Source organism: Martes martes, assembly GCF_963455335.1.
Source record: "Martes martes genome assembly, chromosome: 13".
Classification (NCBI taxonomy): domain Eukaryota; kingdom Metazoa; phylum Chordata; class Mammalia; order Carnivora; family Mustelidae; genus Martes; species Martes martes.
The window spans coordinates 20,613,534-20,637,626 of record NC_137901.1 but is presented as its reverse complement, the minus strand read 5'-3'; the positions used below and the strand labels follow the sequence as shown (position 1 = coordinate 20,637,626).

At 35.9% G+C, this 24,093-nt stretch overlaps 1 protein-coding gene across 1 annotated transcript; it reads left to right on the top strand.

The window, feature by feature from the left end:
• Positions 1–178: 178 nt before the first annotated feature.
• LOC308354610 (lung adenoma susceptibility protein 2) lies at positions 179–23,697 on the top strand (the record flags this gene model as incomplete). The annotated part of the gene is made up of 9 exons (XM_080822176.1): positions 179–385; positions 1,069–1,135; positions 2,773–3,095; positions 4,342–5,133; positions 5,461–5,611; positions 8,734–8,836; positions 14,299–14,430; positions 16,327–16,397; positions 23,625–23,697. The coding sequence occupies exons 3-9, from the start codon at positions 2,816–2,818 to the stop codon at positions 23,695–23,697; spliced, it is 1,602 nt and encodes a 533-aa protein (XP_080678302.1). The 5' UTR covers positions 179–385; positions 1,069–1,135; positions 2,773–2,815.
• Positions 23,698–24,093: the final 396 nt, after the last annotated feature.

Here is a 24,093-nt window from a genome sequence, read left to right as displayed (position 1 = left end):
GGGGAGCGACGGGGATGCCGTCCGGAGGCCCCCACCCGCACCCCCAGCCAGAAAGATGAGGAGGGAGAAACTACACTTCCCAGCATGGAGTGCTACCAAACGCCCCGCAGCTCCCCCTTTTCCTGGCGGCCCCCTCCCCTGGCCCAGCTGCCCCAGGCGCCGAGCGCCACGCATGCGCACCGCAAGCCAGCGCCATGTTGGATCAGTTTGAAAGCGAGCGCGGGCGTCGTGCTCCGCTGTGACGGCGGAGTAGGCTTCGAGCAAGCGGAGCCTAAGGCGGGGCGGTGTCCGGGTCGGGGATGCTTTGTCGCGTCTTCCGTCCGGTAATAGGCGCGGACTTTTGGTGGAGAGTTGTGGACGTGTGCGTTTTTATCTCTTTTGGTTGGTGAGTTTGGCCCCAAAAGGGTGGATTTTCAAGAGGCTCCCCATCCCACAGCCCGTGGGAAAGTCTGGAAGCAGGGTGGCGCGGAGGGGAGAGGAAGACGTCTCATGAGGGAGAGCGCGATGGACATTCCGGGTGGGAAGAAAACACCTTTCTCGGGAAGCTCCCGAGAGCGGGGCAAGGTCCCGGAACGAGACGGAGGGGACTTGACGTGGGCCTCTTGAGACTCCAGGCGTCTATTGACGAGGGCGGGGCGGGAGGGGGTTGGGCTTTACGCGCGGTCACCTCAGAAAAACTCCGTCCGCCCACGGGGGAGCTCACGGTTGCTGCCTAATAAATGGTTCTGAGTGGAAGTACCTAACTGAGGCCTGTGTCTGTGACTGCCGGGGGTGCTGGAATGCCGAAGGGGGGGGGTGTTTTCTAGGAAAGGGCGGAAGGGTTGAACCCCAACGCGTCGGGTGGGGAGAGATGCTCTCGTGCGGGGGCGCCAGCGATTCTCGCTCTCCGGGCTCATGAAGGCTTGTCGTTTTGCTGTAGAATAAACAAATGTTCGGTGTCAAAACAGAAATCACAGAGCTGTTGTTTCTAGGAAGGTGTTCGTTTCCGGTGAGCTGTACCCATTGTTTAACACTGAACATTCTGTTTTTGAATCGAAGGTAGTTGAAATTTTTTTGCCATTCGTTTAGCATTTTATTCTTCGGAATGATGGATTTCCTTTTGGAGATAAGAACGGAAGTGTTTGCGGAAGAAATGGTAAGATACATGGATTTGCTTCCAAATCATCCTGTGGCGGAAGTGGGTAGAAGTGGCTGGATAGAAGTTGGGATATGAAAAAAAAAAAAAAAGAAGAAGAAGAAGTTGGGATATGTTAGTAATTGTTTGAAGAAGGGGGATGGGTGCATAAGGTTATATTAAACTCTTCGTTGTACTTTTGTATACTTTTGGAAGCTTTCCACGATAAAAATTGACTGTGGATTTTCTTTCTGCCTCCTGTGAATTAAAATAAATGTTCTCACCCATTTGCTGAGAACTTCAGTCTAACAGCTTTATCTTTTAGACGTTTGTTTTTGTTTTCAAAACTAAGTTGGTGACCTGTACTGTGTTGGAATAAGGGAGAAAATGTTTGGTAAAGCGGTATTTACTTGAGAAACTTTAGACATCATTAGTGAAAGGGGTAAAGAAAGAACAAAGATGATTTAGTCTAGCTATTCTTTAGAGATAGACCAACACCACAGCATTCAGGGAAATCAAAGAGGCTAAAAAACTGTTGTGTTCTGCTGCTGCTGCCCCTGACTGCTGTCAGCTCTCTTGCAGAGCAGATGCAAGCTGAGGCAGGATGATGTTTTACTCTATCTTTAAATGGAAAACTTTCAATATTTTAAAGTCAAATCTGATAGTTATTAAGACTCCATTAAAAGTTGTTACAACTTAAACATTCCCAAAATTATAGCCGAAAGTTAAACATAGTAACTTTAGAACATTATAGGGTGTATTAAGTCCTAGACAATAATTTTTCATTTTTAATACAGAAGATCCATTTCCACTGGTCTAATTTTTTAAAAGAATGTCACATCATGTACTGAAGCCTTGTTATCTTTTACTTTTTCAAATTCTCTCAATTTTAGTGATGGAAAAACAGCGAGAAGAATGTGTTGTCAATTTCCAAATTATCTAAGTCTCTTTTGAAAGAGAGGGTGAATATGTTTAACATAAGTGGAAATGGTAAGAGTATTGCCATAAATGGTGAGACAATGATAATATCTTAGGAAAAGAGCATTTCACTAACTCAATAAACTTGGTAGTTTATTTCTTTATGCTAAATATTATAAATTATTTTGTTCTTGAGTTTTGCTGGGAGAAAGATTTGGCTAAAGATACATATTGACATTTACAGCATTGAAAGTGAATATTCTTCTCTATTGTTTCTTCTTGTTTCTAATATCTCATTCAATGCCTTTAAAAATTTATTGAGCACCTACTATCTGTAATGCATGATAGTAGGCTTATGAAATGAAAAATATTCTAGATAGGGGAATGTTAGGTATTGTGATGTCATAGAATCTATCCCCATAAGAAAATACTGTACCTCAGAAGTTTTTAGGGCTTAAAAATTGTGAGTACTCTTCCCTTGGTACTATGCTCAGATAATTATGTATACAAAATTCCAGGAACATAGTAGGTACTCGATAAATGTTTCTAAATCAATGATGAAGGAACTCACAATAATGACAATAATAGAAAATCTGTAATGTTCATTGCCTTAAACGGATGATAGAAATGGATTTTATTCTTTAAAGAAGATTATAAAAAGTTTACATATTTAGTAATTTGTCTCTGTATGGCTGTTAATCCTTTTAATGGAACCTTAACCTATTGTTTTTGTATTACAGTTTTTGCGAGAAATGAATAGAAATAACCCATTTTGAGGAAGCCATGGCAAAGTCAATTACAAAACACAGAGTTTGTTCTCGGCAATCTTCAGTATCTTCTCTGTTAGCAAGCTGCAGCCTGGGTGGTAGTAATTCCTCTAAATCTGATGGCTCTTTTCAGTATAAGGATAAACTGTATAGTTCTGCCTCTCAGGCTCTACAGGCCTATATTGATGATTTTGATTTAAGCCAAATGTATCCTGGTACAAGCACTGGAAAGATTAACATTGATAGATGTTCTAATATGCCAGAATTCTCCAACTATATTTATAAACCAAACAACGGTATGCTTTTATTCTTTATTTTATTTTATTTTTGTCCACTGATTTGAAGTATTTGAGAGATGTAGTCTTGAAAAGCTAGACACTTTTTTTTCTTCCTTTGGGGTAAAAATGACTTTTATAATATTGAGGTCTGGATATTTTTCTTAAATGGTTCTGTAATTCTCTGAGTCTCATGAATTTTCAGCTAAAATCTTGTGATCGTGGAGGGAAGGTGATGAGTATAACTAATAACAGCAGATGGTTGATCCTAAACCCTTAAGCTGTTTTATTACAGCATAATGGAAACAGCATTGACATGGTGGTTCTAGGTTTCATTAACTAGGTTAATGACTTTAAACAAACCTGTCTTTCTGAATTCATTCTTGATTAATCCCAATTAATAAGACTCTATTAGTCTTCCTGATCTGTATTCTGTGGGATAATGTATGAGATGTTAAAAGTTTTACCTTGATAAGCCTTCCACAAAGACAAGTTTGGAAAATACATCTGTTGATAACCCGGGTAACACTTAAATAAGTACTTATGGAATGGGCCTTGTATGGAAAAAATTTGCATTCAACTCTTTAAAGTATGTGGGCACTATATTCCAGAAGAGTATTAGAACAGCTGTTCTTGGGCACCTGGGGGGCTCAGTGGGTTAAAGCCTCTGCCTTCGGCTCGGGTCATGATTCCAGGGTCCTGGGATCGAGCCCTACATCGGGCTCTCTGCCTGGCAGAGAACCTGCTTCCTTTCCTCTCTCTCTGCCTCTCTGCCTACTTGTGATCTCTGTCTGTCAAATAAATAAATAAAATCTTAAAAAAAAAAAAAAAAGAACAGCTGTTCTCTTTGTGTTAATGCTGTTGCAGGTTTAGTAGGCAGAAAGCAAACTTTTTTTCCACTGGTTTGGTGCATATTTTTCTTCAAGGTGGCAGCCAATGTTAAGTGACCAATATTAATGTGATTGTATTAGTGCATCAGGTATGATGAGAACAGTTGAAGAAATAGTAATTTAAAGAACAAGGAAAAATTTAGGAGTTGGAGAGAAAAGTGTAGAACTTAGATAAAGTAAGTTAGAGAGATAAAAAGAAAAAGCACATTGTATTTCATCAACCTATATCTTTTATACTTTGAATCAAAGCTTTAGTGAAGATAAAGGGAAGCAGCAAAAATGAATCTTAAATTCTTAATTCTATTTACTGTTGAGTATTATGAAGTATTGTTATATGTAATGTAGGAAAATAAACAGAACTGTGCTTTGTTTTTCAGCTTTTGAAAATCTTGATCCCAAAAAAAGCTTCTCGTCTTTATCGTGTAGAAGAATGACTGTTAATGACATAGACTGCATTAGCCTAACAACTGATGATCTATTAAAACTTCCAGCAGATGGGTCATTTTCTTTAACTTGCATTGGATCAAGTCACCGAAATAGCAAGAAAAACAAGAAATGCATTCGAAGACTGAGCTCATTGGATACTGAAAAGAATCAAAATTTTCAAGAACTTTCCACTCCCATGTGCAAAGATAACTTAGATACTCCTGTTGTATACATAAATAAAAATGGAAAGCAACGTGGTAGGCTAAAAAACCCAAAACTTGTGAATAAGACTAATAAGTACGTTTCTGATCCATCTTTATCATTTTCCAAGAAGTTGTCTTTCAAAGACAGTTCAGAACAGAAACTTGAAAAGAATTACCCAAGATGGCTCACTAGCCAGAAATCTGACCTTAATGTTTCAGGAATAACTAGTCTACCTGATTTCACATACCCAGTCTGGCTCCACCATCAAGACTTGCTACCTGATACAAATAGTCAAAAAAGGATTTCTAAAATATTTAAAGAAGATCAGTGTTCCCCTAGACATAGTTACCAGGCACAAAGAACTTCTCGACTTATGAATAAATTAGATAGTTTTGAGTATTCTTTTGAACCCTCAAACATTTCAGATTCCTTGAGTGATGATAAAGGATTAGTTAATGAATATAAATATGATTCCGAACATAGCCAGTGTCAGTGTGAGAATCCACTTCTCCCAGGACAAACCAAAAAGCCGTTCAGTGGTAATTGTTTTGTTTTGTTTTGCTTTGTTTTTAAGAACCAAAGGAAGTGCTATAAATTTGACCTAATGTCTAGGAGCTCTTATGCTATATTCTTGATGTAATGATGAGATGATAAATCTTTTGAACACTTATGGTCTTCTTTTGTGTAGCATTTTGTGCCTAGGAAATGTCTTTTCTCCCCTTTTCTTTGAAATGTTATATTAAAAAAGTTTATTGTTACAGTTATGTGTATATTCCAAATTAATCTGAATTCTTATTTGTTGCCTTTGAGATTTTGCTGTACTATTTGTTTTTTTTCTCTTAAATTAATTTAATCTTTTAAATTAGGTGACAAAATTGAATTGCTTATCCTGAAGGCCAAAAGAAATCTAGAGCATTGTACTAAAGAGTTACCGAAGTCTACAAAAAAGGATGATAGTCCTTGTTCATTAGATAAACTTGAAGCAGAAAGATCATGGGAAAATATTCCTGTTACTTTGTACGTAAGTTACGATGAAAGAACTTCTTAGTTTTCTAAATGAAAAATGTCATGTGAACAGCTTATTTATTTTTTAAATAAATGAATGATAATTAACAATAATAATGAATGTTAATTGTATAGAACATTGCTTTGTGTTTTCTTTAAATTGCATTTTTCAGTTCTTACCACAAGATGGTGTAATGTTTCATAACGTTAGGCACATTATATAACTTGTTTTTGTTACGTGTTTCTTGTGTTGCACTATAAAATAGTGATTCATGTTTAATATGAAGAATCATAGCCAATAAGTTATTTCTCCTTCTATATTCTCTCCATATGTGGAGATATGCAGCTATCCACTTCTTTTCTTTTACCTTTTACTTTCACTTATTTTCCTTAAACAGTGGTGCAATTTTTGTATGGTCTGTGGTATAAATTTTTGTAGTTTCTGAGATTATTTTCATTTGTATGCTTAACCTTCCTGTGACATAGCTTCTCAGAATAATTTAAGCAGTGTTTACCTAGGTACCTATGAGTGTGAGTGTGGAGTAAGAATTGAGCTTAGGTAGGAGAGTTTTTTCCCTAGTAATATTTTCACATCTGAACTCATCAGAAACGCATTCTTGGTAACCCTGTATCCTGCCTTAGGCTCTGAAAATTTATCATCTTCTGTTGTCTAAACTTTCATTCTTTTATAGTCTGTTATAGTCAGAGTCTGTTAATTCCTGTATTCATTTTTTATCACTTCTCAGGAATGTCTTATTTTTTTTGAATGTGGACACTGAGTATAAATCTGGTTTGGAATCCCAGCTCTGTGACTTCTTTGCTAACACCTTGTATAAGTTATACTTCTGCTTTTTACAAATTACTACTGCTTTGTACAAATTCTACTTTGTACAAGTTACTTCTACCTTTGTATAAGACCTTATATAAATTATTTTTCTATTTGGGGTTGCTATGAGAATTCGTTTGGTTAGAAAATATATATAAGGTACTTAAGACAATTTTTTTTTTAAAAGATTTTATTTATTGACAGAGACACAGTGAGGGAGAGAACACAAGCTGGGGGAGTGGGAGAGGGAGAAGCAGGCTTCCCACTGAGCATGGGGCCTGATATGGGGCTCGAACCCAGGACCCTAGAATCATGACCTGAGCCGAAGGCAGACGCCTAACAACTGAGCCACCCAGCGCCCCTGCTTAAGACAATTTCTGACTTATGATAAGCTTTTTTGTAATTGTTAATAGTGGTGATGATTATCCAGAATATTTTTTTCCATATTTCGCTTCATTTCCCAATTGTTGATTCAATAGTATCTTTATTTTTTAAAACTTGGGTTAATAACTAGCTCACTTAATTCTTAAACTTATTTTCTAATTTCTTACTTTCTTGTGAGGTCGCCTTTGTAAAGTACTATAACTGTAATACTTTGCTTTGCTTTCACTTGCACTCAAAATGGGTGAGCAAATAGTATCAGAGGTATTTAAGAGTAAAATTTTGGAACGTGTGTAGTGTATTATGTAATTAGATAATATAATTTATGCTTGTATGATTATTATTACAATCATTGGTTTGGTCTAGTACCTTATGTATAGATGTTGACTTTTGGAAGATTGAATTCATATTGTGATGGATATGTTTGAACATAAAATGAATGTTGGATTGTGAGGAGAAGGAATAGACCTGATCTCAGTCAAGTGTGATGTTGACAACTTATTGTCAATCTATCATCAAAACAAAAATTGTCTAGGAAGTATTCAAGGTAGTATACCAGAAGGTAGAACATAACCACAATCAGATAATTACTTTTTGTTTATTTAACATTTTTATAATGAAAAATTTCAAAAAAATACAAAAGTAGAAGAATAGTATAGTGAATCCCTATGTACCCCACACTCATCTTCAGTAATCTGGTAAATGCTTTTTGATGGTAGTGGATGGATGTGCAAACTCCTTTCGTAAAGGATGGGCAAAAAGATTGCTTAGGAGCAAGAAAAGCTCATAGTAAGTTACAAATCAAATGGGCCAATAATGAAGTACTGTTAATTATTAAGAAAAAATGGAATTGTGACATTTAAATGTTAGAGAAGGATTCTTAGGTATCTGAGCACTTGAGTTAGAAATACTTTTTTCTTTTTTTAAAGATTATTTATTTATTTGTCAGAGCGCAAACAATCCCGCACACACGAGCAGGGGGAGCGGGGAAGTGGTGAGCAGAAAGAAGCAGGCTCCCTGCTGCACAAGGAGCCCAATGTGGGATTCCATCCCAGGACCTTGGGATCATGACCTAAGCCAAAGGCAGACGTTTAACTGACTGAGCCACCCAGGCATTCCTAGAAACATAGTTTGTATTGATATATGAATAAGAGAGAGAATGAGTTTATTTATTCTCCGTGACTAATAGAATTTGTTTTGGGAAAATTCTGACTTTTGCTGAGGTTACCCTTTGCTCTACTATCCCTTGAAACATCAAGAAATAAACATATTTATTGAGCATTTATTACATGTTCCAGGTACATAGAGTTAATTTATGCGATACTTCTGTAAGATAAGTGGTACTATAAATATAAGACTGAAATTTAGATAAATAAATTACATGTAATCACATAGTGGGATTGGGATTTTAACTCTGGAATTTTAATTTCAAAATTAATATTTTTCCCATAGTAATTTGTCCTCTTTGTAAATGCTAGTTCTGAAGGGTAAGTCCTATTTCTTTGACATGGAAGAGCATGTAACTGCCATTCCAGTAGAAACTCATATATTTGTGGGGGTTTTTACTATCATTGGGTAACTAACTCTTTATTTAGGAAAGTATACTGCTTATTTTGAACAAACCAGCTTTTAGAGTATAGCCTATAGTTGAAGGCTTATTTATTTAAAGACTAATGTTTTTACTTTCTTCATAGTTTTAACTTAAAGCTTTAAAGGAGAAACAAGGAGATAGGAAGGGTTAGATTCTGGTATGAGTTCAGAGGGAAGATGAGGGAATTACCAAGCAAAATCAATATGAATCATATCTATAATGGTTGTTTCTTGGTGACTATTTCTGTTTTAAATGATAACCATTCAGTTATACATGAATTTTTATAAATTGGGTACTTAATTAAATTACTATCTTATATCCTTAAATTCTATTTAGCAAATCTCCTGTTCCTGTTAACTCTGATGATAGTCCTCAACAAACTTCAAGAGCAAAGTGTGCTAAAGGGTTCCTTGATGATTTTTTAAATAATGATAATCAGGTGGGTTAAGTTCAATCTTTTTAACTTATTAAAAGTTTTTTTAACTTATTAAAAGAGGATTTATGACTAATGTACAAGTTTTAATTTCTAAGGTGTTAAAAAACAAAAAATGATTCAAATTTCCTTTTTCTTTTTTTAAGATTTATTTATTTATTTATTTGAGAGAGAGAGAGACAGAGAGAGTATAAGCTGGGGGAGAGACAGAGGGAGAGGGAGAAGCAGACTCCCTGCTGAGCTGGGAGCCTGGTGTAAGGACTTGGAGATCATGACCTGAGCCAAAGGCAGACGCTTAATCATCTGAGCCGCCCGGGCACCCAAATTCCCTCTTTTTTAACACAAATGCATAAAACCATCGCTCCTAGAATTATTGATAATTTTGTTTTAATATTCTAAAGTAGAGGGACCTGTGACTGAACTCTACAGAGAGCTTAAATTATCATGGGGAGCTTAAATTATCATGGTTTTTGGGGGAGGGGGCAATATATAAAAAGCATATCATTATAGAGTAAGTTATATTTTCCCATACAATTGTTAATTATTGAGAGTTCTGTTTCTAAGAAAATATGATAAATCTATCATAAAATTTAAAATAGGAAAATTATCCAATTTTGCAAAATCAACATGTACATCTTGTAAGTTACCCTAAAATAAAGTATAAATGTGTATATGTGCACATAAGAAATTATATATCATTTGACATAGAAATATAGCCTTGGCTGTTAAATATTGAAATCATACTTTTGGAGTCTTAAAATATGGAAGATTTGAGAGGTTAAGTACTCAAAAGTTAGCCGAAAAATGTAATAAAATGAACTCCTTCTGTGGAATTTACTAGAGAAAGTAGAGGCTGTCATAATATGTTTGACCCTAGAACTTTGTGTAAGATATTATAGCAGATATTGGGTAAGTTAAGCTTAATTATCAAGTATTTATTTGGCAGATATTTGAGTACTAAGCACTTTTTTAGAAGCTGTATCCCTAGTAGTGAATAAGAGGAAATCCTTGTGTCTTGGATTTTTTATTCCAATTAGAAAAACTAAACAAAAATATGTGATATATAAGGGAGTACTGTAAGTGTTGTGAAGAAAAATTAGTTTGGATTGGACAATGAGGGTATAATTTTAGCTAGGGTTGTCAGGGATGACCTCTAATGAGGTGATACTTGAGCAAAAATCTAAAATGAATAAGCCAAATACACATGGGGGAAATATCTTTACATGTAGAAGTAATAGTAAGTCCAGAAACCCCAAGGCAGAATTGTATTTGGCATGTTCAAGGAATATTAGAGTCCAGTAGGGTAGCTCAATCAGAATGAACAAGGGAAGGGATGGTAAGAGGTAAGGTAGAGAGGTAATCAGGAACCAGATTATGTAGGGTCTTATAAGTGATGAAATGAAGATTTTATGTTTTATTTAGGTGAGATGAGAAGTCCCTGGAGGGTTTTGAATGGAGGAATGAAGTGATCAGATCTACATTTTAAAATATAAAATGACAGCTGTATGGATTACAGAGAAGGAGCTGGTAAAGGAGCAGGGAACCCAGTTAGGAAACTTGTAATCTTTCTGGATAGGATTGGGTTAGGGTGGGTGCATTGAAGGTAGTCAGAAATGGGCAGACTTGGCATGTATTTTTTTTTTTTTTTTAAGATTTTATTTATTAGAGAGAGAGAGAGAGAGCACAGGCAGACAGAGTGGCAGGCAGAGGCAGAGGGCGAAGCAGGCTCCCTGCCGAGCAAGGGGCCCGATGTGGGACTCGATCCCAGGACGCCGGGATCATGACCTGAGCCGAAGGCAGCCGCCTAACCAACTGAGCCACCCAGGCGTCCCCTTGGCATGTATTTTGAAGGTAGACCTAGTAGGATGGGGATAGAATTCAAAGAATGAATCCAAGGTGTTTGAGTCAAGCAGCTAAAAGATTGGGTGGTGGCATTTACTTAGGTAAAGAGCACTGGTAGAGGAACAAATTCGCAATTCTTTTAAGTTTGAGATGGATGAGTGTCAAATACTAACCAACTGGTCCCTTTTCCCCTGCCACTACACACATAATCTCACTGCCAGGTTGTTTTTATTTCATTTTTAATAATTTTAGATGTACAGAAAGTTCTTGTCACCCTTCTTTCAGCTTCCCTAATGTTATTTCACATGCCATACTATAATGATCACAAACAAGGAATTAAGATAGGTATGATTTTATTAACTAAACTACAGACCTTACTCTGATTTCACTAGTTTTTCTACCAATGGCCTGTTCCAAGGTCCAACATTGTGTTTAGTTGTCATGTCTCTTTAATCTACTTCAGTCTGTGACAATTCCTCAGTCTGTCCTTGTCTGTCATGACCTTGACAGTTTAAGAGTGCTGACTGGTTGGTTATTTTGTAGATAGTTCCTCAATTTGGATTTGTCTGAAGTTTTTTCATGATTAGAATGAGGTTAAGGTTTTGGCAAGAATGCAACAGAAATTATGCTATGCCCTTCTCAGTACATCATACCAGAGGGTTCACGATACATTGCTATCATTGATTTACTGATATGTGTCTTAGTCAGGCTACTGTAATAAGTATGCCATAGACCTGATGGCTTAAACAACATTTATTTCTCACAGTTCTGGAGGCTGAGAAGTCCAGCATCAAGGTGTCTGGTGAGGTCCTGCTTCCTAGTTTGCAGATGACCATCTTCTCCATATGCTCTCCCACAGGCAGAGAACAGGGAGGAAGCAAGCTCTCTTGTGTTTCTTCTTATGAGGGCACTAATCCCATTCATGAGGACTCCACCCTTGTGACCTAATTACCTCACAAAAGTCCTTTTTCCAGATACCATCACATTGGGATTAGGCTTCAACATAAGAATTTTAGGGGGACACACATTCAGTCCACAGCAATGTGTTAATGTAATAACATATGAAATTATGTTAATACTTATGATTTTAACCTTGAACACTTGGTGTTTACTGGCCCTCTCTCTAGTAAAATTATAGTTTCTCCTTGTAATTAATAAATATGGGAGGATACTTTGACACTGTGCAGAGTCTCAAAACTTCACTCACTAATTTTAGCATCCATTGGTGGATCTTCTTTTCTTCTAATTGAAATTCTTGTAGAATGAAGACCTGTTCCTTTATCTTCCCCATATATTAATTAAATTATTTGTATTGGTAGGGACTCATAAATAGATAATTATTCTAAGTTTTTAATACAATATTGTTATTTTGTTGCTCAAATTTTTCCAGTTTTGGCCATAAGGAGTTCCTGAGTCCCTTCAGGTTGGCCCCTGTGTCCTTTCGACATGTTCTTATCCCTTTTTTTTGAGCACTTCTCTGTGGGGCCATGGTGGTTTGTTTGTTTTTTTTTTTAATTGGAAAATGGCAGTTAGAAACTAAGATCTGGGCACTAGTTGTGCTTATTGCTACTGGGATGTTTCTAGACTTTCTCAGCAGGCAGATCTGAAACATGTATGTTTACTAATCCAGACATGCACATCTGTATTTCTATATCTGTATATTTTATATGTATGTATAAAATCATGCGTTCATACTGATACCTCTGATTCCAGTCCAGTTCTACAGGGTTTGTTTTAGCCTTTCCTGTTCCTTATTTGTAATTCTTTCCACTGGTGAGAATCCCATCTATTATCCGTAATCCCTTAACTATTCATGTATTCTTAGCATACACCTACTTTGACAATTGTTAATCCATATACTTGTAAGAAACAATTTATTAACTAGATCACATTATTTATGTATAGTTCTTTTTATTTTAGCCTTACTATATCCAGTCAAAGTATTGCTTTCCAAAGTTACCTTGGTTAATGATTTTCTTCCCAACCCATTTCATTGTGGTCATGTTGTTCAATTGTAGTACTGTTAGGTGGTTCACTTTTATTGTATATTTTGAGTTTAAACCACATTGTATTTGGTTTAAATTATTTGGTTATTAGAATATGTGAAACATTACTATAGTTTTGAGAGAACTATACAAAAAGCTATACAAATAGCTATCTAAGACATTTACTACCAGGTTTTAATGATGACTCTCAGGACAAATTTTTTTTTTTTTAATTTTTTTTTTTTTTAATTTATTTATTTGACAGACAGAAATCACAAGTAGGCAGAGAGGCAGGCGGAGAGGCAGGCAGAGAGAGCGGGCCAAGCAGAGATCCCTATGCGGGGCTTGATCCCAGGACCCTGGGATCATGACCTGAGCCGAAGACAGAGGCTTTAACCCACTGAGCCACCCAGGCGCCCCTCAGGACAAATTTTATCAGACATAGCAACATTTATTAAATATTCATTAGTGAATGGTACAGTTCTATAATCTGTTTCATTGTTTTCTTTTTTGGAACTCTGATCACTAGTTTGCATGAAAAACTCACTCCAGAGGCAAGCTTTTGTAACCCTTACGGTTGGCATCAGGCAGCCAGAAATTCTTCTAAGTCAGTGCTAGATGGAGGTAATTTAGAGATGATGCTTCAAGTGGTGTCCACAAGAGTCAGAATCAGGCGTATAAGACTAATTGGATCCTTTTTTGTTGTTGTTTTTTAAAGATTTATTTTTATTTGAGGAGGAAAGAGATAGAGGTAGGGAAGGTCAGAGGGAGAAGGAAGGATGAGAATCCCAAGCAGACCTCCTGACACAGGGCTCAATCCCATGACCCAGAGATCATGACCTGAGCCAAAACCAAGAGTTTGATGCTCAACCAACTGAGCGACCAAGGTGCCCCAAGGCTTATTGGATCTTTAAGCCCCATTTATTTTCCTTTATTTTAAAAATTTTGGTGAAATATGTATAGCATAATATTGAATATATATGTAATATGTACTCTGGAAGATTTGTAAAAATAATTGTTTGGTAAGAAGACTTTAAAAAAGAAGTTTTTTTATAATCCCTTATAGATTCTCTTAAAAGAATCCTGATCTGTAGTGCTGTTGCCCTCCTTGGACACAGATAAGATCAGTGATAATTGAGGTATGAGTGTTTTTTAGGTAGCGAGGAATGTGTGGTCAATAAGTAGGTGATAAACTAGCATTCTTTGTGTGAAAACGTAAAATTGTTTATAGAATGCTGTGTTTGAAATTCTAGTCCTCATTCCACTGATAACCAGCTTCATTTACATACCCAAAAAGCATGTTGACCTACCTGAGCTCTGAAGACCTTTCATTTCTAAAAATCTATGATTTTAAATGTATGAATGAATGCATTGCAAATGTGAAGGTGTACTGTTTCTTTGAAAAGAACGGAGACTAGAAAGAATATTGTCAAACTTTAATAATGGTTGTCTGTAAGTAGCTTCATCTGGGGACTGGGTAAGGGAAGGTGTTGAGTTATAATTTTGATTTTTTCAAAATACATTATTGACTTTTATTGTTTGATTTTTTTGCACTAATTTTATACTGGGGGAAAATAATACAAAATATGACTTTTTCCTCCCTGAATTGCTTGGTTCTTCATTCATCTATTTTAATCTTAGAGCTGTACCCTTTCTGGAGGGAAACATCATGGTCCTGTTGAAGCCCTGAAACAAATGTTATTTAATCTTCAAGCAGTACAAGAAAGTTTTAATCAGAATAAAACAGCAGAACTGGAAGAGGAGATTAAGCAAGTAAGTACAGACTTGATTTATGAATTGAGATCTGTGAATGTGAATTGAGATCTGTGAAGATATGATTTCGTTCTAGATCATTTTCAGCTTGACCACTATAGTTTTGTTAATAAGTATGCCACATAACACATGTTGTAGAGTTGTGCTATTATTTTTTTCAGAAATTAACTTACTCAAGTTAATACTAATAGATTTCTATAGTTGTGTGTACCCCTAAATGGATTGTTCTGTTTAGTTCATGATTGGTTATAAATACAGCATCTTATTTAGATCTAACAGTGTTACAGTTGTAGTATGGGAGAATTATAGAAGTTGTTTTTTAACGTTCTACAAAATTATCTATGTAATCCAACTTTTTGTATTTATATTTGGGGAGGCCTAGAAAACCTTTTCAACTTTAGACTTCTCCACATAACTTTTGTTTTCTGAAATTTTGTTTTGTTACCATGAGTTTGGCTCTTTTTATAGTTGATGTAAAATTTTATCATTTAAAACCATTGAGTTTTTGTGTATTTTCTAGGAACTTGGAAATTCTTTGTGCTTTGGACTGCTGTTCTGTAGGAATTGAATTTTCTTCACATTAGTACAGTGTTTACAGAGGGTTTATATTCTCCCAAATCTAATTGTGAATTCTAATTCTACCACTTAACTAGCAAGTGCAGTATTTGTACAAATCACTTAACCTTTTTAGTTTCTGTTCCCTCTTCTGTAAAATGAGGTTGAGAAGATAAATTGAGATAAACTATGTGAAGTACTTATTATATAGTACTTGGCACCTGATTAAAAAATAGCTGGTATATACTTAACAAATATTTTTATTGTCACTGTTTTGTTATTCTTATTCATTAGAGTTTTATAAAATTCAGTTTTAATTACAAATGAATGGATCAGCTCTTAGAAACTGTCACACCCTGAATTGTATTAACTTAATTTTTGTCTATACATTTAAATGATTAACAAATAGAGTGTATTCCATCCTTTTTTAGACATCATTGAGATGTAGCCTTGTTCTTACAGTTATAATTTCAAGTCATGGTTTTATTTTTATTGGACATACATTTAGAAGCATACTTGAAAGATGAATCTTAAATAGTAGTTACTTTTTAGAATCAAGAGAAAATATTTATTTATTTTTTAAAACATTTTATTTAGGGGGGCACCTGGGTGACTCACTCGTTAGGCATCTGCCTTCGGCTCCGGTCATGATCCCAGGGTCCTGGGATTGAGCCCCGCATTGGGCTCCCTGCTTGGCAGGAAGCCTGCTTTCCCTCTCCCACTCCCCCTGCTTCTGTTCCTCCCTATGTCTCTCTCTCCCAAATAAATAAAATCTTAAAAAAAAATTTTTTTTTTATTTAGGGGCGCCTGGGTGGCTCAGTCATTAAGCATCTGCCTTCAGCTCAGGTCATGATGCCAGGGTCCTGGGATTGAGCCCCACATTGGGCTCCCTGCTCAGTGGGAAGCCTGCTTCTCCCTCTTTTACTCCCCTTGCTTGTGTTCCCTCTCACTGTCTTTCTCTCTGTCAAATAAATAAAATCTTTAAAAATAAATAAAAGGTTTTATTTATTTATTAGAAAGACCACAAACAGGGAAGGGGGAGAGTGGGGAGAGGGAGAAGCAAGCTCCCTACTGAGCAGGGAACCCAACATGGGACTTGATCTCAGGACCCTGGCATCATGACCTGAGCCAGAGGTGAATGCTTAACCAACTGAGCCACCCAGGCACCCCTAGAATAAAGAGAAAATAGGTAATGCTTCATTGAAAATTACTTGCTTGAATTATTTCCTTGGAAATACAGACAATATTTTTTATTGTTCTTTTTATTCACATATTAAATGGTATTTAAGTTTATAGTTACATAATATTTTCAATATCTTGTTACATGTGGTGTTTTTATAGGTTTCGGAAGATAATTTCTCTAAATTACAGTTGAAAGAAAGTATGCTTCCTATTACTAGGTCACTTCAAAAGTAAGTATTCTCTACTACTTTTTTTTTTTTTAAGATTTTATTTATTTATTTGACAGACAGATCACAAGTAGGCATAGAGGCAGGCAGAGAGAGAAGGGGGGAAGCAGGCTCCCCGCTGAGCAGAGAGCCCGATGTGGGGCTCGATCCCAGGATGCTGGGATCATGACCTGAGCCGAAGGCAGCAGCTTTAACCCACTGAGCCACCCAGCCGCCCCTCTCTACTACTTTCTGAATATATTATGGATACATAACGATTTTATCCATTTCTTTACAATCAGAAGATCATAGGAGGAATTAAGTAGTCTTAGGAATAGATACACTTGGTATATTTAAGCTTCATGGAACATTGTTTAATCCTGAAGTTTTCTCTTAAACTTGCACTATTTTCTATTAAAATGTTCTTAGGACCTAATGACACCTAAGCATAATGGATGTGAGTGGCTTAGAGAGATTCTCTTTTCATTTCGGACTAATAGCTACAATTTGAGATAGTATTGGTATGAATATCATGGAAGAACAATTTGTTCATGAAATGTGTTTTTATATATTCCCTCTAGAATAAATATAATAATCATAAATGTATCATTATTTGACATATCTCCACAGAGACTTAAAGTGAACATAATGTCCTGAATATAAAAGTAGGTCTAAATGCCGGAAAGGTGTTAATCTACTACTTTCTTAGTTACATTATCTTAAGTAAAATGTGGAGATGAATACAAATGTTTCCTTTGGTCATGGTATTTATTGGCAGAGGGAATGGTTTTTATTTATGGGTTTGGTTGTGTGAGTATGAAATACCCTCAGAAAATGGAATACTGAACTTTAGGACATGCTGAGATTGAAATTTTTTACTTTAGTAATATCTTTCACTTGGCCATAAATGGGGCTAAACAAATATTATCTACCTTTTGGCCTTTCAGAATTTGCTGAGGATTTGGTTTCTAAGGAAGTGGTGGAAAAGTGAAACACTAGACATGTAAACTTAGGACTCTAATTGCCATTATATGTGTGTGCGTGTATACACACACATATTTTTTTGTTTCTGTAGTTTAAAAACACATGTATGTATGATTTTTCCCCCTGTACTTACAGTCTTCTGGGTAGAAATAATGCCTCTTTCTGCTTGCCATAGTACTTGGGTATAGTGTTCCTATCTAGTAAGAATCAGTGAATAATGATACTAACATTTATTGAACACTTACTAAGTGTCAGTGTCAGTGCTTTTGAATGTAATTCATGTGATCTTTACAACCCTATGAGGTTAAGTACTATCATTATTTTCATAATTCAGATCAGGTAATAAAGATCAAGTAATAAAGTAACTGTCCAAGGTCACATAGCTAGTAAGAGGTAGCAGTGGGATTCAAACCAAATAGTCTGATTCTATAGCATGTGTTCCTAACTCTCCTTTTATTAATGATAGTGGTACATTATCCATTTAGGCTAGTGCAGGATCTCAACTGATTATTTAGGATAAAGACCTCATTGTGCTTTAAAATTTAAACTTAGTGGATGACCTCAGGCTTTCCATGTCTCTTAAAAGCATGTATTTATTTATTTAAACACTTTTTAAAAGGATTTTATTTATTTATTTGAGAGAGAGAGAGAGAGCAGAGAAAACATAAGAGAGCACAAGCAGGGGGGAGGGACAGAGGGAGAGGGAGAAGCAGACTCCCCACTGAGCAGGGAGCCTCCATCCCAGGATCCTGGGGTCATAACCTGAGCCAAAGGCAGCCGCTTAACCTTAACCGCTTAACTAACTGAGCCACCCAGACGCCCCTCTTAAAAGCATTTATATTGAATTTGTGTCACAGACTTAAATGTGTTTTCTGAGTTAAAGTACATAGCCTGGAAGATGTTCTTCTTGGTGAAGATGAACACTGGGCCATAAGTAATTAAATGACCACAAAATTGATATTAATTGTAGATACTTTCACTATTAGCTAAAATAATTTTTTTTTAAAGATTTTATTTATTTGTTTGACAGAGGGAGACACGGAGAGATAGAGAACACAAGCAGGGGGAGTGAGAGAGGGAGAAGCAGGTTTCCCATTGAGCAGGGAGCCTGTTCCGGGGCTCCATCCCAGGACCCTGGGATCTTGACCTGAGCTGAAGACAGAGGCTTAATGAGTGAGCCACACAGGCACCCCAGAATTTTTTTTTAAGATTTTATTTATTTATTTGACAGAGAGAGACAAGTAGGCAAAGAAAGAGAGGGAAGCAGGCTCCCCGCTGAGCAGAGAGCCCAATGTGGAGCTCGATCCCAGGACTCTGAGATCAGGACCTGAGCTGAAGGCAGAGGCTTAACCCTGTGAGCCACCCAGGCACCCCCCCCCCCGAATTTTTTTTAATAGTAGTAACTTTTGGGGCACCTGGGTGGCTCAGTGGGTTAAAGCCTCTGCCTTCAGCTCAGGTCATGATCGCAGGATCCTGGGATCCAGCCCCGCATTGGGCTCTTTGCTCAGCAGGGAACTTGATTCCTCCTCTCTCTCTGCCTGCCTCTCTGCCTATTTGTGATCTTTGTCTGTCAAATATATAAATATAATCTTTAAAAAAAATAATAGTAACTTTTTTCTAGCTTAAACAACCAATAATCTTGCCTACATATAGAATGCCATTTTCAGAGCATAAGATTCATACTTTGTTTAGCTGTTGATTCTGGTGGATAAGCTGGGGCAATCTTAATTTGGTTTTTACTTATATTTCAAAGGTATTATCTGTAAGACATTTGTACTGTTATGAAGTTAGTTTAAACTTTTAGAAGTTATATTAGTACATGTTTTCATTATTTTTAATATGCAGATAATTTGAGGACAATTTGAAATTCAAGTTATTTCTGGTTAGGTTTATAGTCATCTTTTCGTAATTCAAAATAGACAGAGTCAGCTTCTTCAGAAGTTGCAGATTATACCTTGGGTGCTTTAATGACCTCTCCTAAGAAGGAAAGTCTAAATAGGTCTTTCCCCACCCCTCAAATAATAGTTTTTGTTTTTAACAGTTTGATTGCTAACCAGTTTTAAAATGTCTTTCATTAGCCTTAGGAAACGTCAAGCTCTAGTATGGGCTCTGTTTACTCTGTTGGACACTCAGTTTTCTTATGTTCTTCCATTAGAAATAACTGCTCTCTAGGAAGACTCATTGGACTTGAAGTATAAATGATTGAGTAGCTTCAAATGGTTTGTTGTTTTTTTCCCAGAGGGATTTTGCTTTTAGTAAGAATATGAATTGTAATTGTTTTGTATCCCTATAATTCTTAGCTTTGTCCTATGCAATTACATATTAGGAACTCATATTATTAACTAAAACCTTATTAACTATTACTTATTATATAAAACTTATTAATTAAAACCTCAATAAGAGAAGCTTGTCATCTTAGCAAATGAAAAACTTGTGGTTTTTGAGTAGGGGCCTTTTCTAGAATCTTATATGTCATGTAAGCCACCAGCTGCTCTACCCAGGCTGGCTGTGAAGAATGAGCAATAGTATATTACTTATATGCTATAAAGGATTGTAAAATCATCAATCATCCAAAAATAATTTGTATTGGCTTTGGAATATATTGTTTTATATATAATTTGGAAAAGAATGTGTAACATTTTATAGTTCTCAGTACTAAAGGCCATGCTCTGAAGACTTAATAATAGCTAGAAAGTTGTCCTGTTTCTCAGTTCTCTTCTCTTGCTCAATTTTCTAGTCTTCATTATATGCTAGAAATAGACAGAATTATCTCTCAGATTTGCAAAATATTATCCTAGAGTAAAGATTTTTCTCTTATTCTAATGTACTCTACTAAAACCTAGGGAGTGGTCAGCAGTTTGTTCAGTTGTTGCTGGGCACTAGGCTGAATATAGGCCAGTAAACAGTATTTAAGAACAGCCAATATAGCAGTACTAACAGGAAACCACATGCAAGATATCAGTGAGTAAGTTGAAATATAGTTAAATTGCCTTCATATAATCAGTCCATTACTGAATTTCTGTGGGTTGATTTCTGTTTATTCTAACGCTCACTGATAGATACTTTCTCACAATAAGACATGAGTTTTTTTATTTCAATTTTTAAGATGAATGACTATTCAGTGTTATATGTAACATGACTCTTAAATTGATATTTTCCCCATTAACTTGCTTTTTCACTTTTTTAGAGAAGAAACTCAAGAATAACTTCCTTCTATAATTTTATTCTGCGCTTGTCCCTACACATAATAGCAAATCACTTCTGATAGCCTGTTGTCTAAGTAGATTGATTGCCTTATTCTTAGCAGGGCAGATAGAGATTAAATCAAAGGAACTGCTAACTGATTGTGTAGGGGGACTGACGATTTCACATTTCTACGTAGCTTTTTTTTTTTTTTTTTTTCATTCCCACCATACTACACTCTTCCCTTTCCTTCCCATTGTTCTTCTTTCTCCCTAACATTTTTTTTTAATTTTTTAATAAACATATAATGTATTTTTAGCCCCAGGGGTACAGGTCTGTGAATCGCGAGGTTTACACACTTCACAGCACTCATCATAGCACACACCCTCCCCAATGTCCATATCCCCACCACCCTCTCCCATCCCCCCTCCCCCCAGCAACCCTCAGTCTGTTTTTTGAGATTGAGTCTTTTACCTAACATTGTTTTTTAAAGACATAAATAATGCATTTAGATAAGATATTTAAAATATAGGTAAGTTAAAATTCATTTTGTAAAGACCTATTAGTATGAGAGCCTTTTACATCACTTGAATAAAAGTGTTAAACCATCCTGTGGTCTTTTATTTACCTTTCACATGTTGATCAGCAAACAGAGTAAGGGAATATTGGAAAGTATCAATCTCAGGGTCACCAGGAAGACTTCACTCTTCAGTGGATGAACAACAAGGCTCAGAGTTATCTAATAGTTTGCCAGTTATGTCATAAAAACTTTTGGACTGTAGGGAGAAAGACTTAGAATATATATGTTTTAGCAATGGGGTTAATAATCAATGTAATTTTATAACTATTATATATGACTATCATAATTTTTAAGTAGTGGTAAATATAAAAGGTATTTTGAGATACCTGCAGTGACTACAATGTGATAAAAAAACACCTCTGATTTCTGTGGCAGATGAGATCACAGATTTTGGTCTATTGCTTACATTCATAATGGAAGGAAATGCTAATTTACAGATAGCATTTAATGAAAATAAAGATGAGGATGCCTCCCCCCATCCAATTTCATAAACCCTCTAAATCCAAGTGGTCTGTGGCCCTCAGAGTTGTAAACAGTAAGATAAGACTCTAGCTGCTTACCCCTCCCTCCCTCTCACCCTTCCTTCCTTCCTTTTTTTTATGATTTTATTTTTAAGCAATCTCTACACTCAGTGTGGGGATTGAACTCATGGCCCTGAGATCAAGAGTCTCACACTCCACTGACTGAGCCAACTTGGTGCCTCTCCTTTTGAATCACAGGTTGCTAAATAATATGCCTGAAAAGAAAAAGGTAGATCTAAGTCCAAAGTATATTCATGCATTATCTTCTTTCTGATAAATGTGTGTCTCTAGGAAGAAAATAATTTTTGATAAAGATATTACTATAGACTGTAGAAATGATAGAGTCTAATTAATTTTACCTCTGACTGCATAGTAACTTTGGGTAATTTGTTGTCATTTAGTTAATGAAGATGAGAATCTCAAAACTTAACTGAAGTTAAGGGTGGCAAAATCCAGATTTTTAAAAAAGGTTTTATTTATTTATTTGACAGACAGAGATCACAAGTAGGCAGAGAGGCAAGCAGAGAAAGAGGGGGAAGCAGGCTCCCTGCTGAGCAGAGAGCCCGATGCGGGGCTCGATCTCAGGATCAAGTCCTGAGATCAGGACTTGAACCAAAGGCAGAGGCTTAACCCACTCAGCCACCCAGGTGCCCCCAAATCCAGATTCTTATTACATTTGAGTAAAAGTGTCCAAGAAGTAAAGTGCAGGGAAATAGATATAATGCAGTAATTAGCAGTACTAGTTTCTTCCATCTCCATATCCTGGGTCAAGTGGAAGATGTATTTTATTTAATACATTTACCAAACCTGTGTTAGAGACCATAAAAATAGGGTATTGTAGTCATCACCTTTTTTTTTTTTTTCTCTTTAATCTTTTTTTTTTTTTTTTTTTTTTTTAATAAACATATAATGTATTTTTATCCCCAGGGGTGTAGTCATCACCTTTTAACTCAATTTAGAAATTACTAACAGTTGTTACATTACGTGTTTTTGTTGGTCTTTTATTTGTCAGAGACCTGAAAAATGGTTAACTGACATTTTCTGGATTGTCTTTAGGGATCTGAATGAATAATAGGGCAGAGGAAAAAAGGAAGAATATTTTTAGAGCAAGACTGGAAAGTTAAGGGCCCCTCTTTTCTTGGTTATATTTGACGGATTATTAAGTTTTCTCCACTGAGACTTGACCTATAATCTTAGCTTTATTTTATTTTATTTTTATTTTTATTTTTTAAGATTTTATTTATTTGACAGAGAAAGATACAATGAGAGAGGGAACACAAGCAGAGGGAGCTGGAAGGGAGAAGCAGACTACCCACTGAGCAGGGAACCTGATGTGGGGCTTGATCCCAGGACCCTGGGATCATGACCCGAGCGGAAGGCAGACGCTTAACAACTGAGCCACCCATGCACCCCCTTAGCTTTATTTTAGAGGGAAAAAAACCAGGTTGTTGGTATTATACCATGAAATTTTCATTTGTTTCCCCTTGTGCTCATTAAAAATGAGTTTTCCTCAACTATAATTGATTGTTCAGTGCTACTTCTTAAATTTTAGCTATCCTGAATATACATCTTAATGAATGTACTTTCTTTCTTAAATGATATAAACATTCCAAAAGAAAAGGTATAATTTCACAAAGCTTTTGTAAAAATGACATGAACAAAATGTTAAGTGTGATGCAAACAAAACCTATTATTATTAACTTCTTGGCAAACTTTCAAAAAAAAAAATTACCCTTGAATGTCAAAAACATATTTTTTAAAGTAAATGTTTATAAAATTTAAATGAATTATTTTAGCCCTCAGTTATTCACATCTCAAGGTTTTATAAAGAAAAGTTCTAAATGTTTGATACTTATTCTAAAAATTCATTTTTCATACTAATTTTGAAGTTAATAAACAATGTAATCACCATTTGTTGCTGTCTGCATTGTCTCTTTAGTCCTTAATATTGGTTTATAATGTGTTTTATACTTTTTAATGAAGGGCTTTGCACCATTTATCTCGCCTGAGAGACCTGGTTGATGATACCAGTGGGAAACAGTCACCGAAAATGTGAAGAGGAAAATAGCGGTCCAACAATAAATAGTCATCACAGAACAAAGATGTATTTTTTTCCTGTTGCTTAAACTGACAAAGAAATTATAAGCCATGCATTATTCTGTGATTGGTTCAAGTATTATATGTTCTTTAAAAAACAAACTTGAAAATGTGCGTAGGTTTTGTGACCTATCTTCATTTTATGCCAAAATACCAGAATGTGAACTGAGAGGACCTGCACTATGTCCTACAGTCTGACTTTGGTCTTCAGGCCAACAAATGTCCAATATTCAAAGATGGATGATGTCTGTTATTGAAGCTTATGTGGACTTAATCTTCTTGAGCATCCTCATCATTTTATCTTCTGGTTCTGGGTTATTAGGAAACTCTTCCTGGTTTCTATCCAAAATCTCTT